This window comes from Callithrix jacchus, chromosome 7, assembly GCF_049354715.1.
Source record: "Callithrix jacchus isolate 240 chromosome 7, calJac240_pri, whole genome shotgun sequence".
NCBI classification, from domain to species: Eukaryota; Metazoa; Chordata; class Mammalia; order Primates; family Cebidae; genus Callithrix; species Callithrix jacchus.
In genome coordinates, this window is record NC_133508.1 from 14,260,936 (window position 1) to 14,287,374 (window position 26,439).

Below are 26,439 nucleotides of genomic sequence, written 5' to 3' on the forward strand. Positions count from 1 at the left end.
TTAACAGTGGAAAACAGAAACTGTTTCTAAGGGAAATACGTTCTAAACCCAAACCAGCACCCAGATATCAAGCAGTTACTTCAATTTCCTCCTATAAAGAATACCTAAATAGAATTTCTATGGGTGGAACTGATTTTTTTTATAATCACTTTAAATTGGAATGAAATTAGACATAATTCGAATACTTGGGAATAGGATCTTTGTACATATATTAATGTAAAGGTTTGCTTTGACAGGACTCAAATTCCTTTGTTTTAAATTGCCCTGTCTTTATTTTTAAAACTCCGAAGTAGGCAATATCATGTTAACATCATTGTCAACATATTTAACATTGCTATTATCTATTATGATAGTCAGCTGCCTATTTGAAGGTGAAAAAGAGATTCTAATTTAGTGGCCAAATCTGCCACCACCCACATTCTATGTTCAGCTTCTTGGCTCACCTCTGAGCCCTTCCTCTGCTGGGGCCAGCTGGGGTAGGTCGCGTTTGAAGGGCTGGTAGGCAGAGGAAGGGGGAGTGGAAGGGAGTGGAGTCGACGAGGCACGCTGGCTTTCTGCAATTTCTTGGTCACTGCTGATGCTTGTTCCTTCTGCTCTAGCTGAGGTTGAATTAGAACCTGCCAGGAAAAAAAGGAGAGAACAACTTGCCTACCTGGAATCTGAGGAATTTCAGAAAATCCTCAAAGCAAAATCAAAACACACAGGCATCCTGAAACAGGTAAGATCCCAAAAGCTCAAGGATGGTGTTGATGTCCGGTGTCCTTCAAAGCCAAGGTGCCAGCTGTAGGACCAGAATCTGCTGTTTGTTTTGTTTTGAGACAGAGTCTCAGTACAGTGGTGCAGTCTTGGCTCACTGCAACTTCCACCACCTAGGTTCAAGCGATTCTTCTGCCTCAGCCTCCCCAGTAGCTAGAATTACAGGCATCCGCCACCATACCAAGCAAATGTTTGTATTTTTAGTAGAGGCAGAGTTTCCCCATGTTGGCCAAGCTGGTCTCTAACCCCAGACCTCAAGTGATCCTCCCGCCTTGGCCTCCCAAAGTCCTGGGATTACAGGCATGAGCTACCATGCCCAGCCAAGAATCTGCTTTTTACATAATTCTAGAAGTAGGTATGTGTCCGTTTGTTTGAGTTTGCTTTGAAGAACAGGATAATTTCGAATAGATTTTAGCCTTGGCTTTGACCCTTTACTGAAGAATATCATTTGACTTAACATGACTTAAATAGATATCAGTATTATAAAAATGTTTGCACTTGGTTATGGCTGTGAAGTGATGTTTAAATGGTTCTAAACTGTTGCTGTTTTCTGCCTTGCAATATGCAAAGAGAGTCTTCCCATCCAGGATTTTATATCTGCATATCAGATGCTCCAAAGCCGGGCTTAACTCATGCTGGAGGCTCTTTTTAGTAACAGGTGTTTGTATTGCTTTCTTATCTTGAAATAAAATTCATGGATAATATGAATTACCTATACTAGTCATTTTGAAAAATTAATATCCTAATGCAAAGAAGAAAAAGTAAAGATATTTAAGATAAAGGTAGAGATTGCATTATGGATTTGTAAATGCATAGGCAGAACTAGCTGAGGGGAGATAAAGTGGTGAGAGGCTTGGATTTATTAGTATAAATGAGCCAGAAATGGAGACTCAGAAATGTTTCTTTGATAATGTGGGGATTTTTGTCAGGGATGGGAGGAGTGTTCAGACAGGGTCTCTGTATGTTCCCCAAACTGGTCTTGAATCCTGGGCTCAAGCAATTCTCATACCTCAGCCTCCTGAGTAGCTAGGAATAGATAATGTACTTTTCAGGGGGTGGGGGTGTTTTTTTGAGACAAGGTCTGGTTTATCTATGTTGCCCAGGTTGGAGAGGAGAGAGAGATAGAGTGTGTGTGTATATGTGTTTTAAGTAAACAATCCCGAGAAACCACAGTACCATTGTCCCTCAGTATACACGGGAATCTACTTTTACTCTTACAATAGCCAACACGTGTTAAAAGCATGCACAAATATTGTAGAGTTGTGTAGAAAGCAGTTAGGTTCTAGGGTTTTAATCAGGTTCCCCACTCACACATTTGTCTCAGAGCACACAGAAGCCAGGCAGGATGAGAAGCAGTCCTTAGTTGTGTCGGTGACTGTCCCATGTATTGCAGACAGTTCAGCACCCCTGGTCGCTGCCAACCGCAGAGGTAGCAATCATTATGATAACACAAAGTGCTCCCACCAATTTAAAAAATAATCGCCATTCTGTATCACTACTCCAGATGATCTGCTCTTCCTTTGATTAACAAATAACTAACAAAACAGCTCTGCATGGTATCGTTTCACTGAACTTGAAACTCAGGAGAGATGCCAGCAGTGCCTCTGCAGCTGCAGAGCTGAGCTCGTTGCTTCTGTGGCACCCGAGGCCCAGGGCCCTCCTGCCTGTGGAGCAGCGCTAACCCCATCGCTGCACGCACATTCTGCCACAAGCATCTCTGCCCTCAGGGCTGTTCCCTGACATTCCGTGTACCAAGGAAACTCGCCAGTGGGGGCCCGGAGTCCCTTGTGTTATGGAGCCTATATTAGAACAGTAGAAATAACTGCCCTTGGGCACACACTTGGTGTAATGATGCTGTCGTATTAGGAGTGCTTATTTGTATTTGGTGTTTTAAAAATTACCAAATGGGCCAGGCACAGTGGCTCACACCTATAATCCTAGCACTTTGGGAGGCCAACGCAGGCGGATCACCTGAGGTCAGCAGTTTGAGACCAGCCTGGCCAGCAGGGTAAAACCCCATATCAGCTGAAAATTCAAAAATTTAGGTGGGCATGGTGGCAAGCACCTGTAGTCCCAGCTACTTGGGAGGCTAAGGCAGGAGAATCTCTTAAACCCGGGAGATGGAGGTTGCTGTAAGCCAAGATTGCACCACTGCACTCTAGCCTAGGTGACAGTGAGACTCCATCTCAAAAATAATTTAAAAGCATCACCAAATGCTCTTGTATCCCTTTGATTTTGCATATTAAGAGCTTGTTTCTACGTATCATCATCTTTTGCTTTGCAGATTGTCGAGGTACTGTCCAGGGCCCTGGCACTCTTAGCCTGTCCCTTCGGTTCTGTTCTGTTCTGATTATCAGCTGACTCATCTGAATAATCATTGAGTTACTCTTGCTGCACTGCCTGAGCGCATACTGGATTTGGCACCAGGTCTCTCATATGCCCTGTCGTTCCAGGCCGAGGCTGAGCTGCAGGAGCGCTACTTTGAGCCACTGGTGAAGAAGGAACAAATGGAAGAAAAGATGAGAAACATCAGAGAAGTGAAATGCCGCGTCGTGACATGCAAGACGGTAGGTGAAGGTGGGGGCTACAGCAACCATGGGCCCCTCGTGGTGCTGCTGTGACTCGGCAGCACTTGGAGAACATGTGGGATCTGGGGCCTTATCTTGTAATGTGTCAGTTAATTAGGCTGGAAAGCAAAGGGCGGAGGTGGCCCAGAACCCGGCTTCCTGCCTGACCTGGCTGCTGTGCTCTGCCAGTGGAGCATTTGTCTAGGGCATTCTCCCATTTGACCACTGCCTCCAGTTCGAATAGGCCTTAACATCTCCTCCCCTGGACCACTGGGTCCACGAGGCTCAGTGTACATAGGCCCTGGGACCATGGTTGAACCCCTTGGGCTCACCACTCTTCTCTGCACTTTCTGAGGTTGTCTAAGTCTCAAGTTACTTACCAAGCTCAGTGTAATTCTCAGAAGTGACAGTCCTCTCTCCCGCACGTGCTGTGCTGCACACCCACCGCTTCTGATTCTCTTCGGTCTGAGGATTGAAATTAGAAGTGAAATCCTTAATCTCTCTGTCTTGGCTTTGCTGCTAATGAAACAGGGAGTAATAATAAGCCTACATCCTTTTTATAGATCATAGAATAGAATGAAAGAGCTGCTGATCCCTCTTTTATATAGATGCCAAGCCTCGGCGTCATATGTAAGCAAGGTGCTGCGATGACTCTAGCACAGACCGACTGAAGCTATTTGGGGGTTTACGGTATTTTCCTCTTTTGCTCTTTCTACTGTCATCATGAAATATGTTATACAGTAACAGAAAGTTACTGTGTACTTTGCGACTGACCAGAAATTGGGCCAAACATGAGGAACAGTTGTATCAGTCTGAGGGAGTCAGGCAGTCACATGGGTGACTGTAGCAAGAGGTGAAGGGAGCCCAGTCCCCTAGCAAGGGCCCAGGTGGTGATGAGAAGTCAGGTGGTCTGGGAGCAGACTGCCCTGACCACAGCTGAGTGGGTGTTTGTCCTCCAGCTCTTCACTGGCGCTGTGCGTTTCATGTTGTTCTGTGCAGTGCGCCTACACTCACTTCAAGCTGCTGGAGACCTGCGTCAGTGAGCAGCATGAATACCACTGGCATGATGGTGTGAAGAGGTTTTTCAAGTGTCCCTGTGGGAACAGAAGCATATCCCTGGACAGACTCCCGAACAAGCACTGCAGGTATGAGAACCACCTGGGGCTCTTTGTCCCACATGGGGATCTTCATCTCTTTTTCCGGTGGCTGTGAGTCTATTCCCTGGGAACGTTGGATGATCATTATGTGCCTTCCTACAGCTCCAGGCTGTCCTCTCGACTCAAGTTGTTATCTGAAATCCTGGAATTCCTTCCCTGCCCTTTCACTGCTGTCCCCAACACCTATTGTAGTACCTGACCCGCAGGAGGTCCTCAGAAGTGTTTGTCGAATAAATAAGAATGATAGGGTGGGGTGGTGAACCTGTGTGTGTTTGTTGGGGGCTAGGATGCACATGATATTTTTTTCTTCTCTCTACTCCCAAGAGTTATTTGATCATTTTAAATGTCTTTAGCTTGTGAGAACTGCTGTTCCTCAGTATCCAAGGGGGATTGGCCCCAGGACAGCCCTCTCCCCACAGGATACCAAAATCTGTGGCTGCTCAAGTCTCTGATAGAAAATGGTGTAGTGTTTGCATATAACGTGCACACATCCTCCCATATACTTTAAAACATCTCTAGATTACTTATAATGCCTACTACAATGTCAATGCTGCAGATATTGTTGTTGCCGTTTATTGTCGTTTTGTTATTTTTTACTGTGCTTCCCCCAGTAAAAGGGGAGGGAGCCAGGAACCCGGGCCGGTTCATCCCTTTACCAGGAGCTGGCTTGCAAATTTTTCACAATCTAGATTGTAATTTTTTAAGTAGTTATTTATATGTTGATACTTGACTTATCTCCAAAATAGATGACTAAAAATATCATCATAGCAAGAGCTTACAGAAAACATTAGAAAAAATTTTTAAAAATCTGTTCTAAGTGCAAGACACAAATGGAAGCGCAAGGCGCCTTTCAACCTGCAGGTGGCACTGTGATTGTAGGAACCGCGCTTTCTCTGGCTTCTTGTCAGTTGTCCCCTCTTTTTTTGAGACAGGGTCTCACTCTGTCGTCCAGGCTGAAGTGCAGTGGCACGATCATAGCCCATTGTGGCCTTGAACTCCTGGGCTCAAGCGATCCTCCTGCTTCTGCCTCCTGCGTAGCTGGGACTACAGGTGTGTGCTACCACACCCAGCTAATTTTTTTAAATTTACTTTTTTGTAGAGACAGGGTCTCTCTGTGTTGTCCAGGCTGGTTTCAAACTCCTGGGCTCAAGTGGGCTCAGCCACCCAAAGTGCTGGAATTACAGGCATAATCCACCATGCTTGGCCCTCGTATTAGTTCTTAAGATCAAGACTGCTGCAGTGAGCTATGATGGCACTACTGCACTCTAGCCTCTCCCAAAGAATGAACCTTGTTTCTAAAAAAATAAAAATGAAAACAAAACAAGAGTCCCTGAGCCCTTTGAATTACAAGAGAGTGAAGAGGCAGGGCGCAGTGGTTCATGCCTGTAATCCCAGCACTGTGGGAGGCTGACGCAGGCAGATCACCGTACCCAGGAGTTTGAGGCCAGCGTGGGCAACATGGCAAACCCCCACCAATCCCCCCAAAAAAAAGAAAAGAAAAAGGAAGTGAGTAAAGGCTTTTGGGTTATAAAGAGAAAAGGAGAAGGATGATCCAGACTAGAAAGATTATTCCTTTCCTTATCTCAACCTTTCTGCTCCAAAAAAAAAAAAGAGAGAGAGAGAGAAGGAAGAGGCAAAACATAGACTATCCTGCACCAGGGAGCCAGCTCCCTAAATCTGAGTCTCCTCCCAACAACCATCCATTGTAAAAACCAAGGGTGCCTTCATTACCTGCAGCCTGTGGTTGCCTGTGGTACTATCATTTGAAGCTCCATCTCTGAAGCCTCTAGCTTTGTAAGGAACTGCACACCACTTCCCAAGTCATTATAGATTTATCTGTAGTTGCATTCGAGCATAACCTCAGATTTGGCATATAATATGAGTGTCACCTTGAACAGCTTCTCCTGGAATAGGGGCCACTGTCCCCAAGTACAGTGAGCACGGCGTCTTTGCATGAGTGGGCCTACACCACCCTGCTGAGTGAATCCATCTTTTCTGTTTCAGTAACTGTGGCCTCTACAAATGGGAACGGGACGGAATGCTAAAGGTATGCCATTTGCCTACTAATTTGTGACTCCTTTTAGTGACCCATGCTAATAATGTTGTACCATCTCCCATTAAAATGTTTTCATTTTTCTAGGAAAAGACTGGTCCAAAGATAGGAGGAGAAACTCTGTTACCAAGAGGAGAAGAACATGCCAAATTTCTGAATAGCCTTAAATAACCCTAACTTCCAACATCTCACCACAGCTTTCCTGGCCTCCTGTGGCTCTGGAACGCAAGGGAGTGGCTCTGTATTGTCCATTGGTTCTTGATTGACACCGTCAAAAACAAATGCTTGTTAAGCCCCTAAGCTTTGCCTGCTTACTGCCATTGGGTTGGTTTCACACCACATTTAACATTGACATTTAAGCGGAAAACCAAGATATCATTGTCTTTTCTAAGCTCACTATGGATGATTGTATTATTTCATTCACAGAAGTTTTTGCCCAAAAACTAGAAGGCAAACAGAGAGCTGTGTTTCTGTATCTTTTGGTTACAGAATGTTCACTCCTTTATCATAGTAAAATTTTAGTGTTTATAGGGACACCGAGAGGCAAAAAAATTAATTAAGCTTAACTCTCACCCCAGGTGAGTTGCTTAACTTCTGGGCTTCAGTTTCTTACCTGTAAAATCAGGAAGATTGGACTAAATGATCTTGAAATGTATTTTTTAGCACTGGATTTCTACAAGTAATAAAACTTTTTTCCATCTAGATAATTATGATCACTGCCTTTAATATAAGATTTGATGTACGGATGTTAAAAGCCAGATTTCTTCATTCCATCATTGAGTCACTGAACCACTTTGCATTTCAATTTACATATAAAGAGAAAGAAGGCTCTCTGCTCTTACATTATTGTGGAGCTCTGTGATAGAAATACGTAAAATCTCACTTCACTTTTTAAAATTTCTTTATTTTTTGACAGTGTCTCACTCTGTCACCTAGGCTGGAGTGCAGGGGTGCGATCACAGCTCACTGCAGCTCAGCTTCCTTGGGCTCAAGCAATCCTCCCACCTCAGTCTCCTAAATAGCTAGGACTACAGGCCCAGCTAATTTTTGTGTTTTTTGTAGAGATGGTGTTTTGCCATGTTGGTCGGGCTGGTCTCAAACTCCTGAGCACAAGCAATCCACCCACCTCCATTGCAAAAAAAAAAAAAAGAATGAAAGATCAAACCCTGTGCAAATTACCACAGCAAAGGTTTCATTCAGGAGATTCCTCGGTCTGGGCAACCTGATTTTCCAGATATCATTTGACCTAAGCGAATGTTGGTATCAGCTAAAAATTGAGTAAATTAGTAGAATTATTGTACTGAACCTTGAGCTCTAGCTAAAAGTAATTTAGGCTTCCCCTAAGATGTTATTATGTTAGGGATATAACACTTTTGGGGGATTGTTGTGGGAGATGGTTGGTTTTGGTTTTCAAAGGCCAGAAATAAAATTGACATGCCTTAGATTTCATAAAACTGCTCTAATGGGTTGAAGGTGCTGTGTCTAACTCGTGTTGCTCCTAAGGTTATGTTGTAGTAACTGTTCTTTTAGGAGTACTTCTACTTTATAAAAGGTTGCTTTTCTGTTTAATTTTTTCTAACAGAGAAAAGAATAAAGTATTTATTAATAAGAACCAAAAGTTCTTATTAATAAATAAGAAACTGGGATGTTTTTAATGGCTCTTTTAGGGTAGATTTATTTATCTCATTAACTTAAAAACAGCTATGTGTATGAAATAGGTCACAACCACACAGAGCTTAACACCAGGTTGCTGTCTGAGCATCGCTCTCTTACTTACAGGGAAAAACAATATTTTTTTTGTGTGGTTGCTTTTGTTGTTGTTTTTGAAACACAGTCTCATTCTGTTGCCCAGGCTGGAGTGCAGTGGGGCGTTCTCGGCTCACCACAACCTCCACCTCCCAGGTTCAAGTGATTCTCTTGCCTCAGCCTCCCGAGTAACTGGGACTATAGGTGCCTACCACCACGCCTGACTGATTTTTGTATTTTTAGTAAAGACAGGGTTTCACCTTATTGGCCAGGCTGGTCTTGAACTCCTGAACTTGTGATCCGCCTGCCTAAGCCTCCCAAAGGGCTGGGGTTACAGGTGTGAGTCACCGCACCTGGCAAAACAATGTTCTCATTTGAACAGAGGGTATCACTGCAGTCAGTATTCACTTGTATATTGTTATATAAGTTTTATAACATGCTTGTAAAGGTTGAGAGTGAGCTGCATCTGGATGCCTTTTTATAACTGGGTTTTAACTTTTTAAATAAATGTAAAACATAATTGTAATTTCCTAGTTTTGCTCAATCTTGGGGGACTTTACTTTGAGGTGCTCTGTGCATATGCTTTCTTAGCATATTTGGGGATGAGAAGGGGTCGGTAGGGTGGGGTAGGGAGACTTGTTATTTTATTTCACTTATTTTTTTGAGACAGTCTCCGTGGCTGGAGTGCAGTGGTGCAATCTTGGCTCACTGCAACCTTCACCTTACAGGTTCAAGCAATTCTGCCATTTCAGCCTCCCAAGTAACTGGGATTACAGGCACGCTCCACCACGCCTGGCTAATTTTGGTATTTTTAACAGAGAAGGGGTTTCACCGTGTTGCCCAGGCTGGTCTCAAACTCCTGCCTGAAGTGTTCCACCTGCCTCAGCCTCCCAAAGTGCTGGGATTACAGACATGAGCCACTGTGCCCAGCCTAATCCTGCCTTCCTTATCAACCTTTATGAAGTGCTCTCATACAAATCCATCATACGTGTTTTATTTTCCATTGGTAATGCAGGGATTAAATGTGTAATCACAGGCCACTGGAACAGGGTAAGTACACAGTATCTGAACTAGCAAACAAAAACCATGTCCTTTGAGGAGAACCTGGTTGATCTAAATATTACAATCCTCACAATGGGTTTTTGTTTCTTTTTACTGTGCCTTTTTCTGTTTAGAGAAAATAAGTGGTTTTTTAAAGAAAATCATATTTGTCTTTTGTTAAAATAAATTTTCCCTTTCCAAACATCAAAAGGAAAGCCGAAGTATTTTAGATACCAACCATCCTGAATAGCAAACAAGGAACTTCTGAGTAACTGGTGTGGAATTTTCCCCAAAGGGAATTTGTAAACGTTCAAAGCTTAAGGCGGACTGGTGGTTAACAGAGTTGACAGGAAGATTGCATGGAGTGGGTTTCTGGGGTGAAGCTGATGAAGACAGAAGTAAAGCTTGATGTTTGCAGCAGGTGAAATCATGTCTTGTGACATTTTAGAAAATCTGGAGTGCAAATCTGTTTGTATAAGTATATTCCCAGTAGCAACCCAGAATTGTAAAATAGACTTCTTTGATCCCATGGCTAGAGATTTAGAAATCATGCAGCTGTCAAGAACTGTGGGTGAACTCTGGCCTGGCATGGTGGCTCACGCCTGTAATCCCAGCACTTTGGGAGGCTGAGGCAGACAGATCACCTGAGGTCAGGAGTTGGAGACCAGCCTGGCCAACATGGTGAAACCCCATCTCTACTAAACATACAAAAATTAGCTGGGCATGGTGGTGCACACCTGTAAGTTGGTTAAGTAATTTGGAAATAAGATCTGAAACAGAACTGGAACCACGTCTGTGGAAACGTTGCTTGACCAAGACATCTATTTTTTAAATCAACTGTATTCAAGTATAAATTTCATACAGTAAAGGACACACATCTTAGGTGTGCAGTTGGCTACATTTAGACAAATGTATACCTCTGTATAGCCACACCACAAGCAAGATACAAGACATTGCCATCATCCCGAAAGCCCTGCGCCTCTTCCCAGCCCAAGCCCCAGCCCATCGCTTATCCGTCAGTATAGTGAAGATCTGTCTTTCCTAGAGTTACATATACAGGAGTATAGAGGACACACTTTGTCTGGCTTCTTTCACTGGACATATTTTGCAATTCATGTTACCTGTATCCATGGTTTATTATATTATATGGATATGTCCCAGAATGCATTCACCTGTTGGTGGGCGTTTAGATTGGATTCCCAGTTTGGGGCTGTCCTGAATAAAGCTGCTATAAATATTCAAGTATAAATTTTTCTGTGGATATGTTTTTGTTTCTCTTGGGTAGATATCTAGGAGGGGAATTTCTGGGTTACATGTTAAGTATATTTTAGCTTTTAGCCGGGCACGGTGGCTCACACCTGTGGTCCCAGCACTTTGGGAGGCTGAGGCGGGTGGATCGCGAGGTCAAGAGATCGAGACCATCCTAGTCAACGTGGTGAAACCCCATCTCTACTAAAAATACAAAAAATTAGCTGGTCACGGTGGTGCATGCCTGTAATCCCAGCTACTCAGGAGGCTGAGGCAGGAGAATTGCCTGAACCCAGGAGGTGGAGGTTGCAGTGAGCCGAGATCGTGCCATTGCACTCCAGCCTGGGTGACAAGAGTGAAACTCCATCTCAAAAAAAAAAAAAAATTCAACATTCATGGACAAAGGTCAAAATAACAGCATGAATATGAGTTCACAAAACATACTTTTAAAGGGTAGTACATTATAAGATCACAGAGTATATCAGAGTTGTCAGTTGTAGACTAGAACATTTATATTTAACCAGTTTGTTTTTAGAGAAATCCCTCAAAAGCTAGAAATGACTGTTTCTTGAGACAGGGTCTTATACTCTTTTGCCCAGTGTGGAGTGCTGTGGTGCCATATAGCTCACTATACCCTCAACCTCCTGGGCTCAAGCAATCCTCCTACCTCAGTCTCCCAAGTAGCTGGAACTACAGGCATGTGACACCGTGCCCAACTAAATTTTAAATTTTTTTTAGAGACGGGATCTCACTACGTTGCCCAGGCCAGTCTTGAACTCCTGGACTCAAGTGACCCTCCCGACGTGCTGGGATTACAGATGTGGCTCACCACGTCCAGCCTGAACTTTTAAATTATGAAAAACTTCTCAAACAATTAGAACATAATTGGCAGAAAATGAATTAGAAATAAAATAACCCAACTCAATGTAACTGGTAGAAACCACATAATAAATTTTAAAAAAACGTTTTAAAAATCATTCTGTGGCTCACGCAACTTTCCATATTCTTCTAAAAAAATCTTAATAAACAAAGGCACATGATAATAAAGCGTGAAATCTCTATTGGAACACACAGAAAACCTGTTTCTTTCTTGTACCTTTAACCTGCACCAGAAGAAGGAAATTCCAACATACGCAAAACTGGTGAATAAACATGAATGACAGATTCATCCTTTGACAAATTTGTTTTCAACCACTTAGCTGGAAGCCACAAAGAACTACGGGAAAGTACTAACAGAGAAGCCCAAGCACAAGTAACCTCAAAGGCCACACTTTCCACAAGGCCAGTCTCCAGAAATACAAACTGCCCTGCTCCCCATTTCCTGTGAACCGTGGCTGCCCAGATCCCAGGTCGCATTACCTCTGGCATGCTTCTCTCGCCCAAGGAAATGACCGCGGCTGGCATTTGGTGAAGGAATTCCAGACTGAATTGGAAAACCCTGAAGTATAATGAAGCCCTTGTTAAGGATGTGGGGGTAGAACGAGGTAATGGAATTGTTATTCAGCTCCTTTTCGCCAGAGTTCTGTATCTAGAGCCACCATGGATGGTAAGCATGACCAGGGAAGAGGCAAGAATAGGCTGTTTTGTTTTGCTGTTTTAAAGCAAGCTATTCTTGGTTTTTGACATCTGAAAAGCTCTGCATTCCTTGCTGTGGACACGATGGGCAGGTGGTGCACGGTGTGGCTGTGAGTCAGTTTATCGGTTGACATCCATCTGATTCACTACCATGCAGAAAAGGGGAACTGCCCTCTTGCCAGAAAGCACTGGGGTGTGTTGTCCTGACCAGTATGAACCAGACTGGGGCTCCTCTTGTTTCCCCGCAGAAGTGACAGAGCAACGCTTTGCCTTTTTTCAGTTGCACACGGAGTATTTTTTTTGAAGTCAAAAAAGCAAAACAACACCCTTGTAAGCAGAGGCTACCTACCTACAGGGTCAGGGCCTCAGGGTCTGACTTGGCATTCAGCCAGGAGGGCAGTTATGTGCAAATACAGTGCAACCTCTGTGATACTGCTAGCTGAACAGCCTGCACGCCTGCCTCAGGGTCTGAGCTAGCAGTGATCAAGCTTACACTGCTGTCAACGACCAACCTCAGTTGGTAGGCAAACCATCCACTTGGTAACAGCTAGAGATAGGCACATGTTCTTGAATTCCATTTTTCCCTCCCCTCCATTTCCCTTTTTTGAGAGGGTCTCACTCTGTCCACCAGGCTGGAATGCAGTGGCCTGATCATAGCTCACTGCACCCTCGAACTTCCAGTCTTAAGCGATCCTCCTGCCTCAGCCTCTCAAAGCACTGGGATTACAAGTATGAGCCACCCCACCTGGCCTTAAAGTCTTTGATATACCAGTCTCTTCCACTGCTAGCACTTTCAAGGAGGTCTGTGGAGAGCTGCGGGTTCCTAAACAGCCTTTCTGTTTAGCCAGGCCCGAGGCACTGGGGTAGCTGGTGGAAGCCCCCGGACCACACAGCTAGGGTCTGCGCTAGGAGCCTGGTTAAGTCTGACTTGATTAAGTTTAATGGAGCTGGAGGTGAGATTTGCTGTCTGAGGAGATGCTGTGAATAGAGTATATTTCAAGCACCCCGTCCCCTGCCCAGGACTTTATTTACTTGCTTTCAAAAAGGATTGGCAAAGATGTCCAGTGATAGGAAGCACACAACCTCTTCAAAGGGAAATTTGATTTAGCCAGTTTAAAATACGTAGACGTTGGCTGGGTGCGGTGGCTCGCCTGTAATCCAGCAGTTTGGAAGGCCATGGTTGGTGGATTGCTTGAGCTCAAGTGTTCAAGATCAGCCTGGACAACATGGCAAGACCCCATCTCTCCTGAAAATACAAAAAGTAGCTGGGCATGGTGGTGCATGCCTGTAGTCCCAGATACTTGGGATGCTGTATCTGGGAGGATCATCTAAGCCTGGGAGATTGAGGCTGCAGTGAGCCATGATCTTGTTATTGCACTCCAGCCTGGGTGACGGAGTGAGACCCTGCCCCGCTCTCTCTCCATGTATATATATAATAACCCAGCATTTCATGTCCAGAGATCAACTGCACTGAGAGCGGACTGGGTGAGTCAACTCTAGCATAGTCAGTGGCATATGAGACATACTGAGAAGAGTGAGCTATGCTCAAGTTCAAGCTTTTGAACACCCAAGTCAGCAAGAATCACATCATCACTCAGGGAAGAGAACGTGACACCCCCTTGGTTGGAGATCTGAGACGGTAATACACGTTGATTCAGCGTATTTATTTGTAAGCCATAAGCAAATATGTGATTCTTAACTGTGATTCTTTTGCTTGGGAACGAAGCCAGGGGAAGCCACTGTAGGTTTGGTGCTAGGAGGCCCAGCAGGCAGTTGCTCACCTCAGATGATGGTCTGCACAAAGGTGAAAGCCAGGGCACGTTCACACATTGGAATGAAGGGCATGTGTCTTTTCTGGGGCTGCCAGCCATTGCAAACCCCAATCTGAGACCCTCTGAAGGGCCGGTTTGCATGGGAAAGATTGCTAGAACACGGGGATGGCAATGTGTGCTACAAGCCTCATCTTCTCTGCTGGCTTCAGGATGGGATCAGATGTGGTGGCGGCTGTAGAGATAGGATGGGTACAGGCCATCATAGTGCCACTGGCGCCACTGCTCCACAGCCTCCCGGCTCCTCTCTTCCTGCTCTGAGGAGGAAAGGCAAAGCCACCTGTTCCAACAGGGGGACACTGACCTGCCACTGCGCCCAGCAGCCATCAGCCCAACCCGTGCCCTGTGGTGACCTGCACTGAGAGTGCTTGTGAATCCTGGTGAGAGAAGGCCAGGGCTAGTGAGGACCCAAAGTTAACAGGCCTTGCTTATAGGTCAGGGCCAGATGGGCAAAGTTCACAGGCAGGTATAGACCAGGGCTGGGCATCTCAGGCTCTTCTGCCTGCATAGCTAGTGTAGGCAGACAGAGGCTTATGCAGCCCTGTTTCAAAGAGATAGCAACCAAGACACAAGACGAAAAAGTAACAACGTAGTAGCGGGAATGGACTCATGAAAGAAAAAAAAGGGACGACAGCACGCCTGGAAAACCTGAGGGAAATCAATCAACTTGAGTTTTCTCCTCCATACTGTTCTGAATTAATTTGCTTTCTTTCCTTTCTCACTTGTTTCGTTTTGTTTTGAGACAGGGTCTCAGTCTGTCACCCAGGCTGGAGTGCAGTGGTGTGATCATGGCCCACTGCAGCCTCAACTTCCCAGGGCTCTGGCGATCCTCCCACTTGAGCCTCCTGTGCTACCATGCCAGCTATTTTTTTTTTTAATTTTTTCATAGAGATGGGATTTCACTGTTGTCCAGGTTAGTCTCCGACTCCTGGTCTCAAGCCATCCTCCTGCCTCAGCCTCCTATAGTGCTGGGATTGGCCAGGTGCAGTGGCTCATGCCTGAATCCCAGCACTTTGACTTTGGGAGGCCGAGGCCAACAGATCACCTGAGGTCAGGAGTTCAAGACTAACCTGGTCAACGTGGTAAAACCCTGTCTCTACTAAAAAAAACACAAAAATTAGCCAGGCGTGGTGACATGCCCCTGTAATTCCAGCTACCTGGCAGGCTAAGGCATGAGAATCACTTGAACCTAGGAGGTGGAGGCTGCAGTAAACCAAGATCGTGCCACTGCACTCCAGCCTGGGCAACAAAGTGAGATCCTGTCTCAAAAAAAAGAAAAAGAAGAAAAGAATATGCCCAAAAGAATTAAAAACAGGGACACAGATACTTGTACATGAATATTTGTAGCAGTACTACTCACCATAGCCAAGAGGTGAGAACAACCCCAGTGCCTATCAACAAAGAAGTAACATGCGGCCTGTGTGTGTCAGATTTAGCCCAAGAAGTAATGACGTTCTGGCACATGCTACAACATGGATAAACCTGAAAAATATTATGCTAAGTGGGCCGGGTACGGTGGCACACACCTGTAATCCCAGCACCTGGCCAACATGGTGAAACCCCATCTCCACTAAAAATACAAAAATTGGCTGGGCATGGTGGTGTGCCCCTGTAATCCCAGCTTCTGGGGAGGCTGAGGCCAAAGAATCACCTGAACCCGGGAGGTGGAGGTTGCAGTGAGCCGAGATCTTGCCACTGCACTCCAGCCTGGGCGACAGAGCAAGACTCCGTTTCAAAATGTGTGTGTGTGTGTGTGTGTGTGTGTGTGTGTGTGTGTGTGTGTAGAGAGAGAAAGAGAGTGAAAGCAGCCCAGGCACAAAAAGATGAGTAGCGTGCAATTCCACTTATATGACATGTCTAGAATAGGCAAATTTGCAGAGACCATAAAAATTAAAAAGAGAGGTTACCAAAGGCTGCTGGGAGGGAGGAGTGGCAAGTTATTGCTTAGCGGATGCAGAGTTTCTATTTGAGGCTATGTAAGGGTTTGGAAATAGCAGTGATCACGGCACAGTGAATGTACTAAATGCTACTGAGTTGCACACTTAAAAATAATTTAGGCTGGGCATGGTGGTTCACACATGTCATCTCAGCACTTTGGGAGGCCAAGCTGGGAGGATTGCTTGAAGCCAGGTGTTTGAAACCAGCCTGAGCAACACAGCAAGTCATCGTCTCTACAAAGTAATCATTTAAAAAATTAGCCAGGTGTGATGGTGCATGCCTATAGTGCCAGCTACATGGGAGGCTGAGGTGGGAAGGATCACTCGAGCCCAGGAGGTTGAGGCTGCAGTGAGCTATGGTCACACCACTGCACTACAATCTGGGCAACAGAGCAAAACCCATCTCAAAAAAAAAAAGAAAGAAGGAAAAAGTTTAAATGGCAAGTTTTATGTTATATATGTTTTACCACATTTTAAAAAAGCATTTGTCAAAGATGTTGGAAGGATGGGAAGTCCTAAGAGATGATGTCAAGAATTAAAGAACTAAGATGTCTTTCTTACTGCTATTTCCTCAAATGTGGACCTCACCAAAAAGCCCATGAACCTCATTTTGGTGCTAGTGAAACTGAAACTGGCTTTATCCTCTGTGGCAGTGGCCAACAGGACTGTCTGGTGGCTTCCGGGTGTGAGGAATGGGGATGTCGCTTTAGTCCTTAGCACCTGTGAGAGCCACGTGCCCAGGCCGAGACTCACTTCCACCCAGTTAGGTGCCCGGCCCAGTGACCAGGGCAGGTTGAGGCACCACGCCTGCCAGGAGCGTTTCCTTCCTATGTGAGCACGGAGCTGTCGCTCCCCTTGGTGCTGAAAATCCCATTGGGTACCTAGTAGCCCAGGGGCAGCCTGGAGCTCACAGAGCCAGGCCCAGGCCAGAGCTTTGCGTGTTTACCTTCAGCTCTTTCAGACATTTCTCAAGCCTAGTAGAGCAGCTACTCTTTGCCAACCCTGAGAATGTGGTTTTCACATAGAAGTTGATTCAACGTCCTGTTTTTTGTTGTTTTTGTTTTTGAGACAAGTTCTCATTCTATTGCCCAGGCAGAAGTGCAATGGCACAATCATAACTCACTGCAGCCTCCTGGGTTCAAGTGATTCTCCAGCCTCAGCCTCCCAAGTTGCTGGGACTGCCTGCCTAATTTTTAATAGAGACAAGGTCTCGTTGTGTTGCTAGGGCTTAACACCTTGGCCTCCCGAAATTCTGGGATTACAGGCATGAGCCATGATGCCCACTCGGCATTCCTTTTATGAAATAAGTACTTTGGGGAGATGTCGGATATCCAACTGCTATCAGTTACCCTTAGAATAGATGACGCGGGACTGGGCACTGTGGCTCACATCTGTAATCCCAGCACTTTGGGAGGCTGAGGCAGGTGGATCACCTGAGGTCAGGAGTTCAAGACCAACCTGGCCAACATGGTGAAACCCCGTCTCTACTAAATATACAAAAATTAGCTGGGTGTGGTAGCACACACCTGTACTCCCAGCTACTTGGGAGGCTGAAGCAGGAGAATCGCTTGAACCTGGGAGGCGGAGGTTGCAGTGAGTTGAGATCATGCCACTGCACTCCAAGTGGGCAGCAGAAAGAGACTCCATCTCAAAAAAAAAAAAAGAATAGGTGACTTGGTTAGATAAGACAGAAGACAGCAGCTAGATGAAACCAGGGTCCTGACTGACAGGTGTACCACGGACCTCAGAGGAGGGCTTGGAAGTCAGATGCCTCAAACACCTTCCTAGGGATGGTTTCAGGCAAGCAGGCCGCGGTGCAGCACTGTGAGTCACAGGCAAGGGAGGGGAAAGAAGATTGAAACTACTTCCACCTCCTCCCTCCATCCTCCGGCCAATTCCTGGATCAGAGAAGCTCTCCAAGCTCTCTGCACATGTGCTCATTCTTGATTTACAAGAACAAGAGCTCTGCTGGCAAACAAGCCTTGGTGTTGTAATGCGAGGGCTATCCACTAGCGACGTCTCCTTGGGTATTTATGTATCCCTTCTAAGCCTCAGTTTTTAATTTTTGTTGTTGCGGACTTTTTTTTTTTTTTTTGAGACAGGGTCTTGCTCTGTTGCCCAGGCTGGAGTGCAGTGGCACAGTCATAGTCAGTCTAGCCTTGAACTCCCCAGGATGAAGTGTTCCTCTCTCAACCGCCCACGTAGCTGGGACTACAGGCACATGCCACCAGCCCAGCTGATTTTCTAATTTTTGGAGAGATGGTATATCTCTGTGTTGCTCAGGCTGGTCTCAAACTCCTGGGCTGAAGCCATCCTCCTGCCTCAGCATCCAGAATAGCTGGAACTACAGGCACATGCCACCAGCCCGGCTGATTTTCTAATTTTTGGTAGAGATGGTATATCTCTGTGTTGCTCAGGCTGGTCTCAAACTCCTGGGCTGAAGCCATCCTCCTGCCTCAGCATCCAGAATAGCTGGAACTACAGGCACATGCCACCAGCCCGGCTGATTTTCTAATTTTTGGAGAGATGGTATATCTCTGTGTTGCTCAGGCTGGTCTTAAACTCCTGGCTTCAAGCCATGCTCTCACTTTGGCCTCCCAAAGCGCTGCGATTACAGATGTGAGCTACGGTGCCCAGCCTAAGCCTCAATTTTTGAAACCGTGAGCTAGAAATTACAAGGCCTATCTCAGAGGCAGGTTGTAAGGATCAGGTGGTCCCTTACAGTGCCTGGCAGAGCAAGGGCTCAAGGACAACAGCTTCTGAAACCACAGTCCCCAAAGACCTGTGTTTTTTCCCATCTGTGTGGGCAAGACCTAGCGTCTCCTGCCTTCCTATCCTGTCAGAGGACCTGCAAGCACCCAACCCTGCATCCCAAATTCATCACGGAAGGGGAAACAGTGAGTTTTTCCATCAACTCGCCAGAGCTTTGGACCAAAAACATTTAAAACTGCTCAAAATAAAAATGCTATTTTAATAGTATGAGTTGAAATCACACTGAAGGAATTTTGAAGGCCACATTCTCAACTTTTAAATGCTTCTCCTCAAGCTGCCCACCAAGATAAACACATCTCTAGCAGAGTGTGTGCTTCCAAGCTGTGATGGCCGGAATTTTTCCCAGCTCGTCCCTAAGAGAGTTTGAGTCGCCAGGATCCAAACCCAACACCTGCTTGCAGTGCTCAGCCAGGTGCCACCTGGAGGGCAGTGGGCATAGCCTGCAGCACTTGGTACCCAGGGCTGGTTTCCTTTTCAGTAAGAGATGCCTTCCGAGAGTGCTACCTCCCCAGTCCATCAGAGCAAACAGCCAGGAGAACGGAAAGAGCTGACTCCCTCCAACAAAGGTGACCTAAACTGAGGCCTCACGTCCAAGTTCACGTGCACCCAGGAGGTACCAGGTGATTTTCCTCAGGAGCATTACAATCTTGAAATTTGGACAAAGGAAGAAGGAAAAGAATGAAAAGAAAGGGAGAAAGAATGAAACAAAGAAAGAAAAAGAAGGAAGGAAGGAAGGAAGGAAGGAAGGGAGGAGGCTGGGCACCGTGGCTCACACTGTAATCCCAGCTCCTTGGGAGGCCGAGACAGGCAGATTACCTGAAGTCAGGAAGTCGTGACCATCCTGGCCAACATGGTGAATCCCTGTCTCTACCCAAACTACAAAAATTAGCCGGGCATGGTGGCGCACACCTGTAATCCCAGCTACTCGAAAGGCTGAGACAGGAGAATCACTTGAACTCAGAGGTGGAGGTTGCAGTGAGTGGAGTGAGCCACTGCACTCCAGCCTGGGAAACAGAGTGAGACTTGGGGGGAAAAAAAGGAAAGAAAGAGAAATGAGAGAGACAGAGAGCGAGAGAGAGAGAGAGAGAGAGGGAGGGAGAGAGAAAACAAAGAAAAAAAAGAAAGGAGGAAGGGAGGAAAATAAGTAGACACCCACACAGGCACGCGCACACACACACACACACATTCTCTGGTACACTGGTGTGATTCCCATTAAATGGTTCTAAGGGTGTTTGCTGTGGGTAACCCTTGAGGGTACTTCAAAGACAACAAAATTAAATTCCACCCCTTGGGAGGCTGTGGCTCAAAGACAGAGCATTCTCTACCTGTGTACCCAGCCACATCATCCTCCACTGAGCCCTGGCAAAGCCAGCACTTCCTGAGGGCAGAGAGGAATGCTGTCTGCCAAGGGGATGAATGTGGGAACAAGGCTTGGGATGCTGGGCTCCCTGGGCCTTTTCTTTCTCTTTTGAGATGGAGTCTTGCTCTGTTGCCCAGGCTGGAGTGCAGTGGTGTGATCTCTGCTCACTGCAACCTCCGTCTCCAGGTTTCAAGCAATTCACCCGCTTCAGCCTCACAAGTACCTGAGACTACAGGTGTGCAGCACCACCTCTGTCCAATTTTTTGTGTGTGTTTTTAGTAGAGACCGGGTTTCGCCATGTTGGCCACGCTGGTCTTGAACTCCCGACCTCAAGTAATCCACCTGCCTCAGTCCCCCAAAATGCCTGGCCTCCCTGGGCCCTTCCTACTCTTTATTGTTTTGCTAGTAAGAAAAACAAAAACAAAAACGAGGCTTAGCGAAAAGGATACAAACAGGAGAAGCATAAAGCCACAGAAAACCATACAAACATTTTCTGATGCTTTTGAATGAACTGGAGCCTGAAGATGGGCTGTAGATGTTGATGCTGGTGGAGGTAGGGGAGGTGAGAGGGTAGAAGGCAAGGTGTTTTCTGAGTTCAGTTTTTCTGGTTTGCTTCTGCCAGTCAGTAAGGAAGCTGAGTATACCAAATAGGCCAATGAAAGCCTTGATTTTCCAGGCTGAAGTAGTACCTGGAGCCTGACATTGACATGAATATAGGGCACCTGCAAGCGCGTTAGTAATCTCCCCAGTACAATCCTACCAGCTCTAAACCTAACCTTTGGTGCTTAGACAGAGAACACAGACCAGCACAGTCATGCCCAAGTAGGAAGAGGGAGGGAAAGGAGTTTTATATCCACACAGCAAACAGTTCCCCAATCCCCTCAGCCCTCAGCCAATGGGAACAAGGGTGTTCTGTCCCTTCCACACCTTCTTAAGCTCTGTGTAGCCATTTTTCTCCCTTTTTTTTCTTTTCCTTTCCCCTTCCCTTGCCTTCTCCTTCGGACTTCCTTCCTCTTTTTCTCTTTCCTTCTTTCCTTCCTTTTTTAACAGAGTTTCACTCTTTAGCCTAGGCTAGAGTGAAGTGGCGCAATCTTGTCTCACTGCAACCTCCGCCCAATGAGTTCAAGTGATTCTGCTGCCCCAGCCTTCCAAGTAGCTGGGATTACAGGTGCCCACCACCATGTCCAGCTAATTTTTGTATTTTTAGTAGAGGCAGAGTTTCACCATCACCATGTTGGCCAAGCTGGTCTTGAACTCTTGACCTCGGGTGATCCACCTGCCATGGCCTCCCAAAGTGCTGGGATTACAGGTATGGGCCACTGCGCCCAGGCCTCCCTTCTTTTCAAGGCTCTCGTGGATATGAATTGAAAGTAGACCTTCCCTTTCCTCCCTCCTCTAATTCAAAGTTCAGAACCAGCCTGGCCAACATGACAAAACCCTGTCTCTACTAAATATACAAAAATTAGCTGGGTGTGGTGGTGGTGGTGCCTGTAATCCCAGATACTTGGGAAGCTGAGGCAGGAGAATCACTTGAACTTAAGAGGTGGGGGTTGCGGTGAGCTGAGATAGCACCACTGCATTCCAGCCTCGGCAACAGAGCAGAGCAAGACTCCGCCTCAAAAAAAGAAAGAAGAAAAAAGTTGGGTAGAAGAAGAGAACGCAAACCATGTGATTTTCCGCCAAAGCTCCACCTCCCTGAAGGCGCTGGCTGAAGAGCCCTCACCATCGTTTTGTTCCTCCACGAAGTTCTCAGATTCATTCCTTTGTTCCTCATGATATTCTCTGCGCAACTCATCAGCCCGAAGCTTCTGCCTGTTTTCCGCTGTGAAAGGAAAAGAAGCGAGAGTGCCCCCCAACCAAGAATGAGGACATTTAAGGGCAAACACTTAGGGGAACACAGTTCACCTGAGAAGTCACACCTGGCTGGAGGGGAGGTGTGTGAAGGATTGCGGTTGGAGGCTTCCTTCAAATGATTTACTCCTGACACAGGCTTGATAACTTGGAGGTGATTGACCCATCCAACCTGCCTCATTTGCAGATGAGAAGACAGAGGCTCCGAAGAGTAAAGTGATTGAGCTTTGATTATAAAGTTGGGGGTGTATCCAGGTACACCAGGCCACTTGGAAACCAGAAATCCCATGGTCAGAAATGAATTCCATAAAGGAATAATCCAACTTAATCTCATGTTAATTAATACGTTCAAGTCCATTCGACATTTTTGAGCATTTATCACGACCAGGATATAGGCTGAGCACTGGAATTCAAAGGCCCAGTAAGAAAGATCCTGTCCCTCCAGCCAGGTGTGGTGGCTCATGCCTGTGAGCTTAGCTACAAGGGAGGCTGAAGCAGGAGGGTTGCTTGAGGCCAGGAGTTCAAGGCTGCAGTGAGCTATGATCGCACCACTGCATTCCACTCTGGGCAAAAGAGCGAGAACTTGTCTCAAAAAAAAAAAAAAAAAATCTGGCCGTCACAGTGGCTTACGCCTGTAATCCCAGCTCTTTGGGAGGCCAAGGCGGGTGGATTGCCTGAGGTCAGGAGTTCCAGATGAGCCTGGCTAACATGGTGAAACCCCATTTCTACTAAAAATACAAAAAAATTAGCCAGGCATGGTGGCACACACCTGTAATTCCAGTTATTCAGGAGGCTGAGGCAGGAGAATAACTTGAACCTGTGAGACAGGTTGCAGTGAGCCAAGATCCTGTTACAGCACTCCAGCCTGGGCGACAGAGTGAGACTCCATCTCAAAATAAAAAAAAGAGGACAGAAGCTATTTGCCTGGCATAAAATCATGTTTCCCCCCGGAAGTCTGCCAGAAGATTGCTTCTCCAATTCCAGTCAGTAACAGTCCGGCCTCCCCAGCAGCCGTTCAGCGCTTCTTGACATTGCCCAACTTTTAAGTCTCAAGTGTGTGAGGCCTGGAGGTTTTCCTAGCATGGTTATACTTACCCAGTTTTTTTTTTTTTTTTAATTTCATCTCCAAGCATTTCTATCTCTGTTCTTCCCATCATTTGAAAACAGTCCTGTTACTTTTACCAAGGAAGTCACCTTGCTGAGTGCTCTGAAGGATACAAAGAGTTCTTTCATTCACAGGCACGAGGAGAGACTCGCGCCAGAGACTCGGGCAGTACAGTCCGAGCTCAGTGTCTTGGAAGAAGCAGGTTCAGGAGCAGAAACTCAAATGCCCTCGGAGGTTGGCAGGTCAAGGACATGAGGACCCTGAAGCTGGGGTTCCACAGGCCCTACAGCAGGCTGTGCAGCAGACAGGCTCAACCCAATGCACTGGAAATAAAAACTTTTAAAAAACTCTGCTGGCTGAACAGAGCTCTTTCAGAGGCTTATAAATAAGGAAATGAGGACGGGAGAGAGGAAGTGGCCAAGGCCACTCAGCAGCACAGCTGTCCCCAAACCCACATTTCTCAGCACCCAGTGTCCTGTGCTTTCCCATGTGCAACACAGTTGCTCTTGCACTGAGGTGTGCTGTGCCAGTACCCCCAAAGCACACACTGATGTGTGGGGCCTCTCCAGACTGGAACTTGTATTTCCCTCCCTACACTTTTCTGAGGTTGAATGCATCTTATCCCTGTTAGGTGCATTTAATATGGCATCATGGCCAAGAAGCAGGACAGGAGGCCCTGTCTCCATGTCATCTTTGCAGAGGTGGGGCCACTTTACCCTGACAAAGTATGCAATCCAATATACGACCTACAGTCAGGAAATAGGGTGTCATTTCCGATTCAGAGCTGCAGTCCCTTTGATACCCAAGGGCCTGGGGAGAGCCCTCGGTGCCGGCTACTTCCCGCTGCCCTGCTGAGTGTGGGAAAGGAGGAGTAGGGATGAGGCTGAGGTCCCTCCACCATCCTTACCATTGGCCTCATCTTGGGACTTGGGGGACCGCCTGCCACGCCTCTTGAGGAAACTCAAGGCATCTGATTCCTGCATGAAAATCTTCTGTTTTGCATCTGAAACCCAGGAGAGACCTGTCACCAGCAGCATGGGGATGCCAGGGCAGCTGCTTCACTGGCTGCATCTGCCCCGCCCCGTGGGAGGCCCCTGCACTCACCCTCGCTGGCCTCGTCTCCCACTGCCTGCGCGGTTCCCTCTTGCAGCACTGCAGGTCAAGGGCACGGAGTGAGGCTGCAGCGTCAGAGGGGAGCCCAGACCCTGAGCTGAGCCCCCATTCTGCTTTCCAGGCTCAGGGTCCTGCCAGGCCCTGGCATGGGGCCTCAGTTTCTCACATACCAGCTGCAGAGCCAATCTCCCCAGGAACCCACCAAGCAGGCTGGCTTGGGGTTTTTTTTGAATTTTGTTTCTTTTTTTACTGTTTTTTTTTTTCCCTGTATTATATTGTGTTTTACACACACACACACACACACACGCACCCTTTAACAATAAGCACACCCCTTTCTACCTGCATCACCTGAGCAGCTTTACCTGTGCAAGGCAAATCTCCCTTGCCATGTAACTAACACCGTCCACCTTGACCCTCCCGTACTCACTAGACAGGAGCACCAGGGCGGAGAAGCCAGACAGCAGGAAGACCTGTCTCCAAGTCATCTTTGCAGAAGTGGGGGCTCCGTCCAGGACCTACAGGGCAGACCAGGCGTCTTGCAACCCTCCCGGGTCCCTACTTCTGAGGCAGGCAGCCCAGGCGAGGAGGAAGAGAGGGAGGGAAGAGAGAGGCAGAAGGCTGGGGTGCCACTGGGGGAGAGAAGGAGGGGGCCAGGCTGCCCTCTCCATTGGCTGCTCCTGGACAGAGCACTGGAGATGTTTTTGGCACCTGGCAAATGTCTCCAGAAGCAGAGCTTGTAGTTAGGGCCCTGGCTGGGGCAGCCTTGGAGTGGCCTTTCCAATGTCCGTGTCTGGGGATCTGCTGCTGGGGAGGCTCATCTTAACAGCCAGGGTTCCAGAGACCAAGGCTGTGTCAAAGTGCTCCCGGCACCTGCTCCAGGGATGTGAGGGCCCCTGTCCTCAGGGCTGAAGCATGGGTGGGGGCAAGTAGGAAGAGGGGGATCAGTGGGGGAGTTTTGATCCAAATGTCAAGCAAGGAGGGCCCATGATGACCGGAGTACCCATCAGGGTGACACACACGTCTGGGCCATGCTAACAGTGACCAGAGAACACCTTACTTGACGCACTGCTCCCAGCCAATGCTCACTGCCCAGCCAAACACACACCCCTGGGGTGGCGAGTCCCAGAACCCTTTAAAGACGACAGCAAGAGCAACAGTCAGTTGCCTTCCCTCGGTGGCTCACGCCTGTAATCCCAGCGCATTGGAGGCCAAGGTGGGCAAATCACCTGAGGTCAGGAGTTCAAGACCAGCCTGGCCAACTTGGTGAGACCCTGTCTCTACTAAAAATACAAAAAAAAAAAAAAAAAAAAAGCCAGGCATGGTGGCAGGCACGTGTAATCCCAGATACTCAGGAGGCTGAGGCAGGAGAGGCTGAGGCACTTGAACCCGGGAGGCAGAGGTTGCAGTGAGCCAAGATCGCTCCACTGCACTCCAGCATGGGTGACAGAGCAAGGCTTCATCTAATAAATAAATAAATAAATAAAATTTAAAATTTAAAAATAAAAACAGCAAGACCGAGAGTCAATCACCTTCTACCGTGGAACAAGAGGAGGGCAGGTATCTGAAAAGCTCCACAGCTAATCCTGCATCTCTAGGACCACAGGCATCCCAGAAATGGGAGCGCTAATGAAATCAACACCGACATGGCCATCAGAGCACAGTCCCTCTGGAGATGCGTTACTGTCGTTGTCCTTTCTTAGGGACCATCATCAGGAACACTTTGCTGTCAGCCTTTGGGCACTGTTTAACATTTTGCTAAGCTTCCCTCTTATAAGACTTTCTTGTCGGCTGGGCAAAGTGGCTCATGCCTGGAATCCCAGCACTTTAGAAGGCTAAGGCAGGAGGATCACTTGAGGAGTTGGAGACAAGCCTGGGCAACATAGCGAGGCCCTCCCCCATGCCTATTTAAACAAAGGAAAGACTTTCAGCTGGACACGGTGGCTCACACCTATAATCTCAGCACTTTGGGAGGCCAAGGTGAGTGGATCACGTGAGGCCAGGAGTTCTAGACCAGTCTGGCCAACATGGCGAAACCCTGTCTCTACTATAAATACAAAAATCAGCCAGGTGTGGTGGCATGTTCCTGTAGCCCCAGCTACTTGGGAGGCTGAGGCAGGAGAATCACTTGAACTCAGGAGACAGAGGTTGCAGTGAGCTAAGATCAGGCCATTGCACTCCAGCCTGGGTGACAGAGCTAGAGTTTGTCTCAAAAAAATAAAAAAGCCTGGGTACAGTGCCTCACACCTGTAATGCCAGCAGTTTGGGAAGCCAAGGCAGGTGGATCTCCTGAGGTCAGGAGTTCAAGACCAGCCTGTTCAACATGGTGAAA

At 47.0% G+C, this 26,439-nt stretch overlaps 2 protein-coding genes across 7 annotated transcripts in view; one reads left to right on the forward strand and one right to left on the reverse strand.

Moving 5' to 3' along the window:
* Window positions 1-8,796, forward strand: part of MCM10 (minichromosome maintenance 10 replication initiation factor) — a 40,934-nt gene extending 32,138 nt beyond the window's left edge. For both annotated transcript variants that reach the window (XM_002750045.7, XM_078329479.1), the window contains 5 exons: window positions 600-718; window positions 3,210-3,323; window positions 4,323-4,468; window positions 6,485-6,527; window positions 6,621-8,796. In XM_002750045.7, coding sequence (XP_002750091.1) covers window positions 600-718; window positions 3,210-3,323; window positions 4,323-4,468; window positions 6,485-6,527; window positions 6,621-6,704 — 506 coding nt within the window. In that variant the 3' untranslated portion in view covers window positions 6,705-8,796. The remainder of the gene's footprint in view (window positions 1-599; window positions 719-3,209; window positions 3,324-4,322; window positions 4,469-6,484; window positions 6,528-6,620) is intronic.
* On the reverse strand, window positions 249-24,697 carry UCMA (upper zone of growth plate and cartilage matrix associated). Of its 5 annotated transcripts, XM_017974063.4 has the most exons (6): window positions 24,538-24,697; window positions 24,102-24,149; window positions 23,905-24,000; window positions 21,765-21,863; window positions 3,704-3,788; window positions 249-617 (listed from the first exon to the last, which is right to left on the reverse strand). In XM_017974063.4, the coding sequence occupies exons 1-5, from the start codon at window positions 24,593-24,595 to the stop codon at window positions 3,721-3,723; spliced, it is 369 nt and encodes a 122-aa protein (XP_017829552.3). In that variant the 5' UTR covers window positions 24,596-24,697; the 3' UTR covers window positions 249-617; window positions 3,704-3,720. The 5 variants fall into 5 exon arrangements, with proteins under 5 accessions (XP_017829552.3, XP_054114437.1, XP_054114436.1 ...); XM_054258462.2 differs by lacking the exons at window positions 249-617; window positions 3,704-3,788 and adding an exon at window positions 13,787-14,147; XM_054258461.2 differs by lacking the exons at window positions 249-617; window positions 3,704-3,788 and adding an exon at window positions 13,787-14,229.
* Window positions 24,698-26,439: the final 1,742 nt, after the last annotated feature.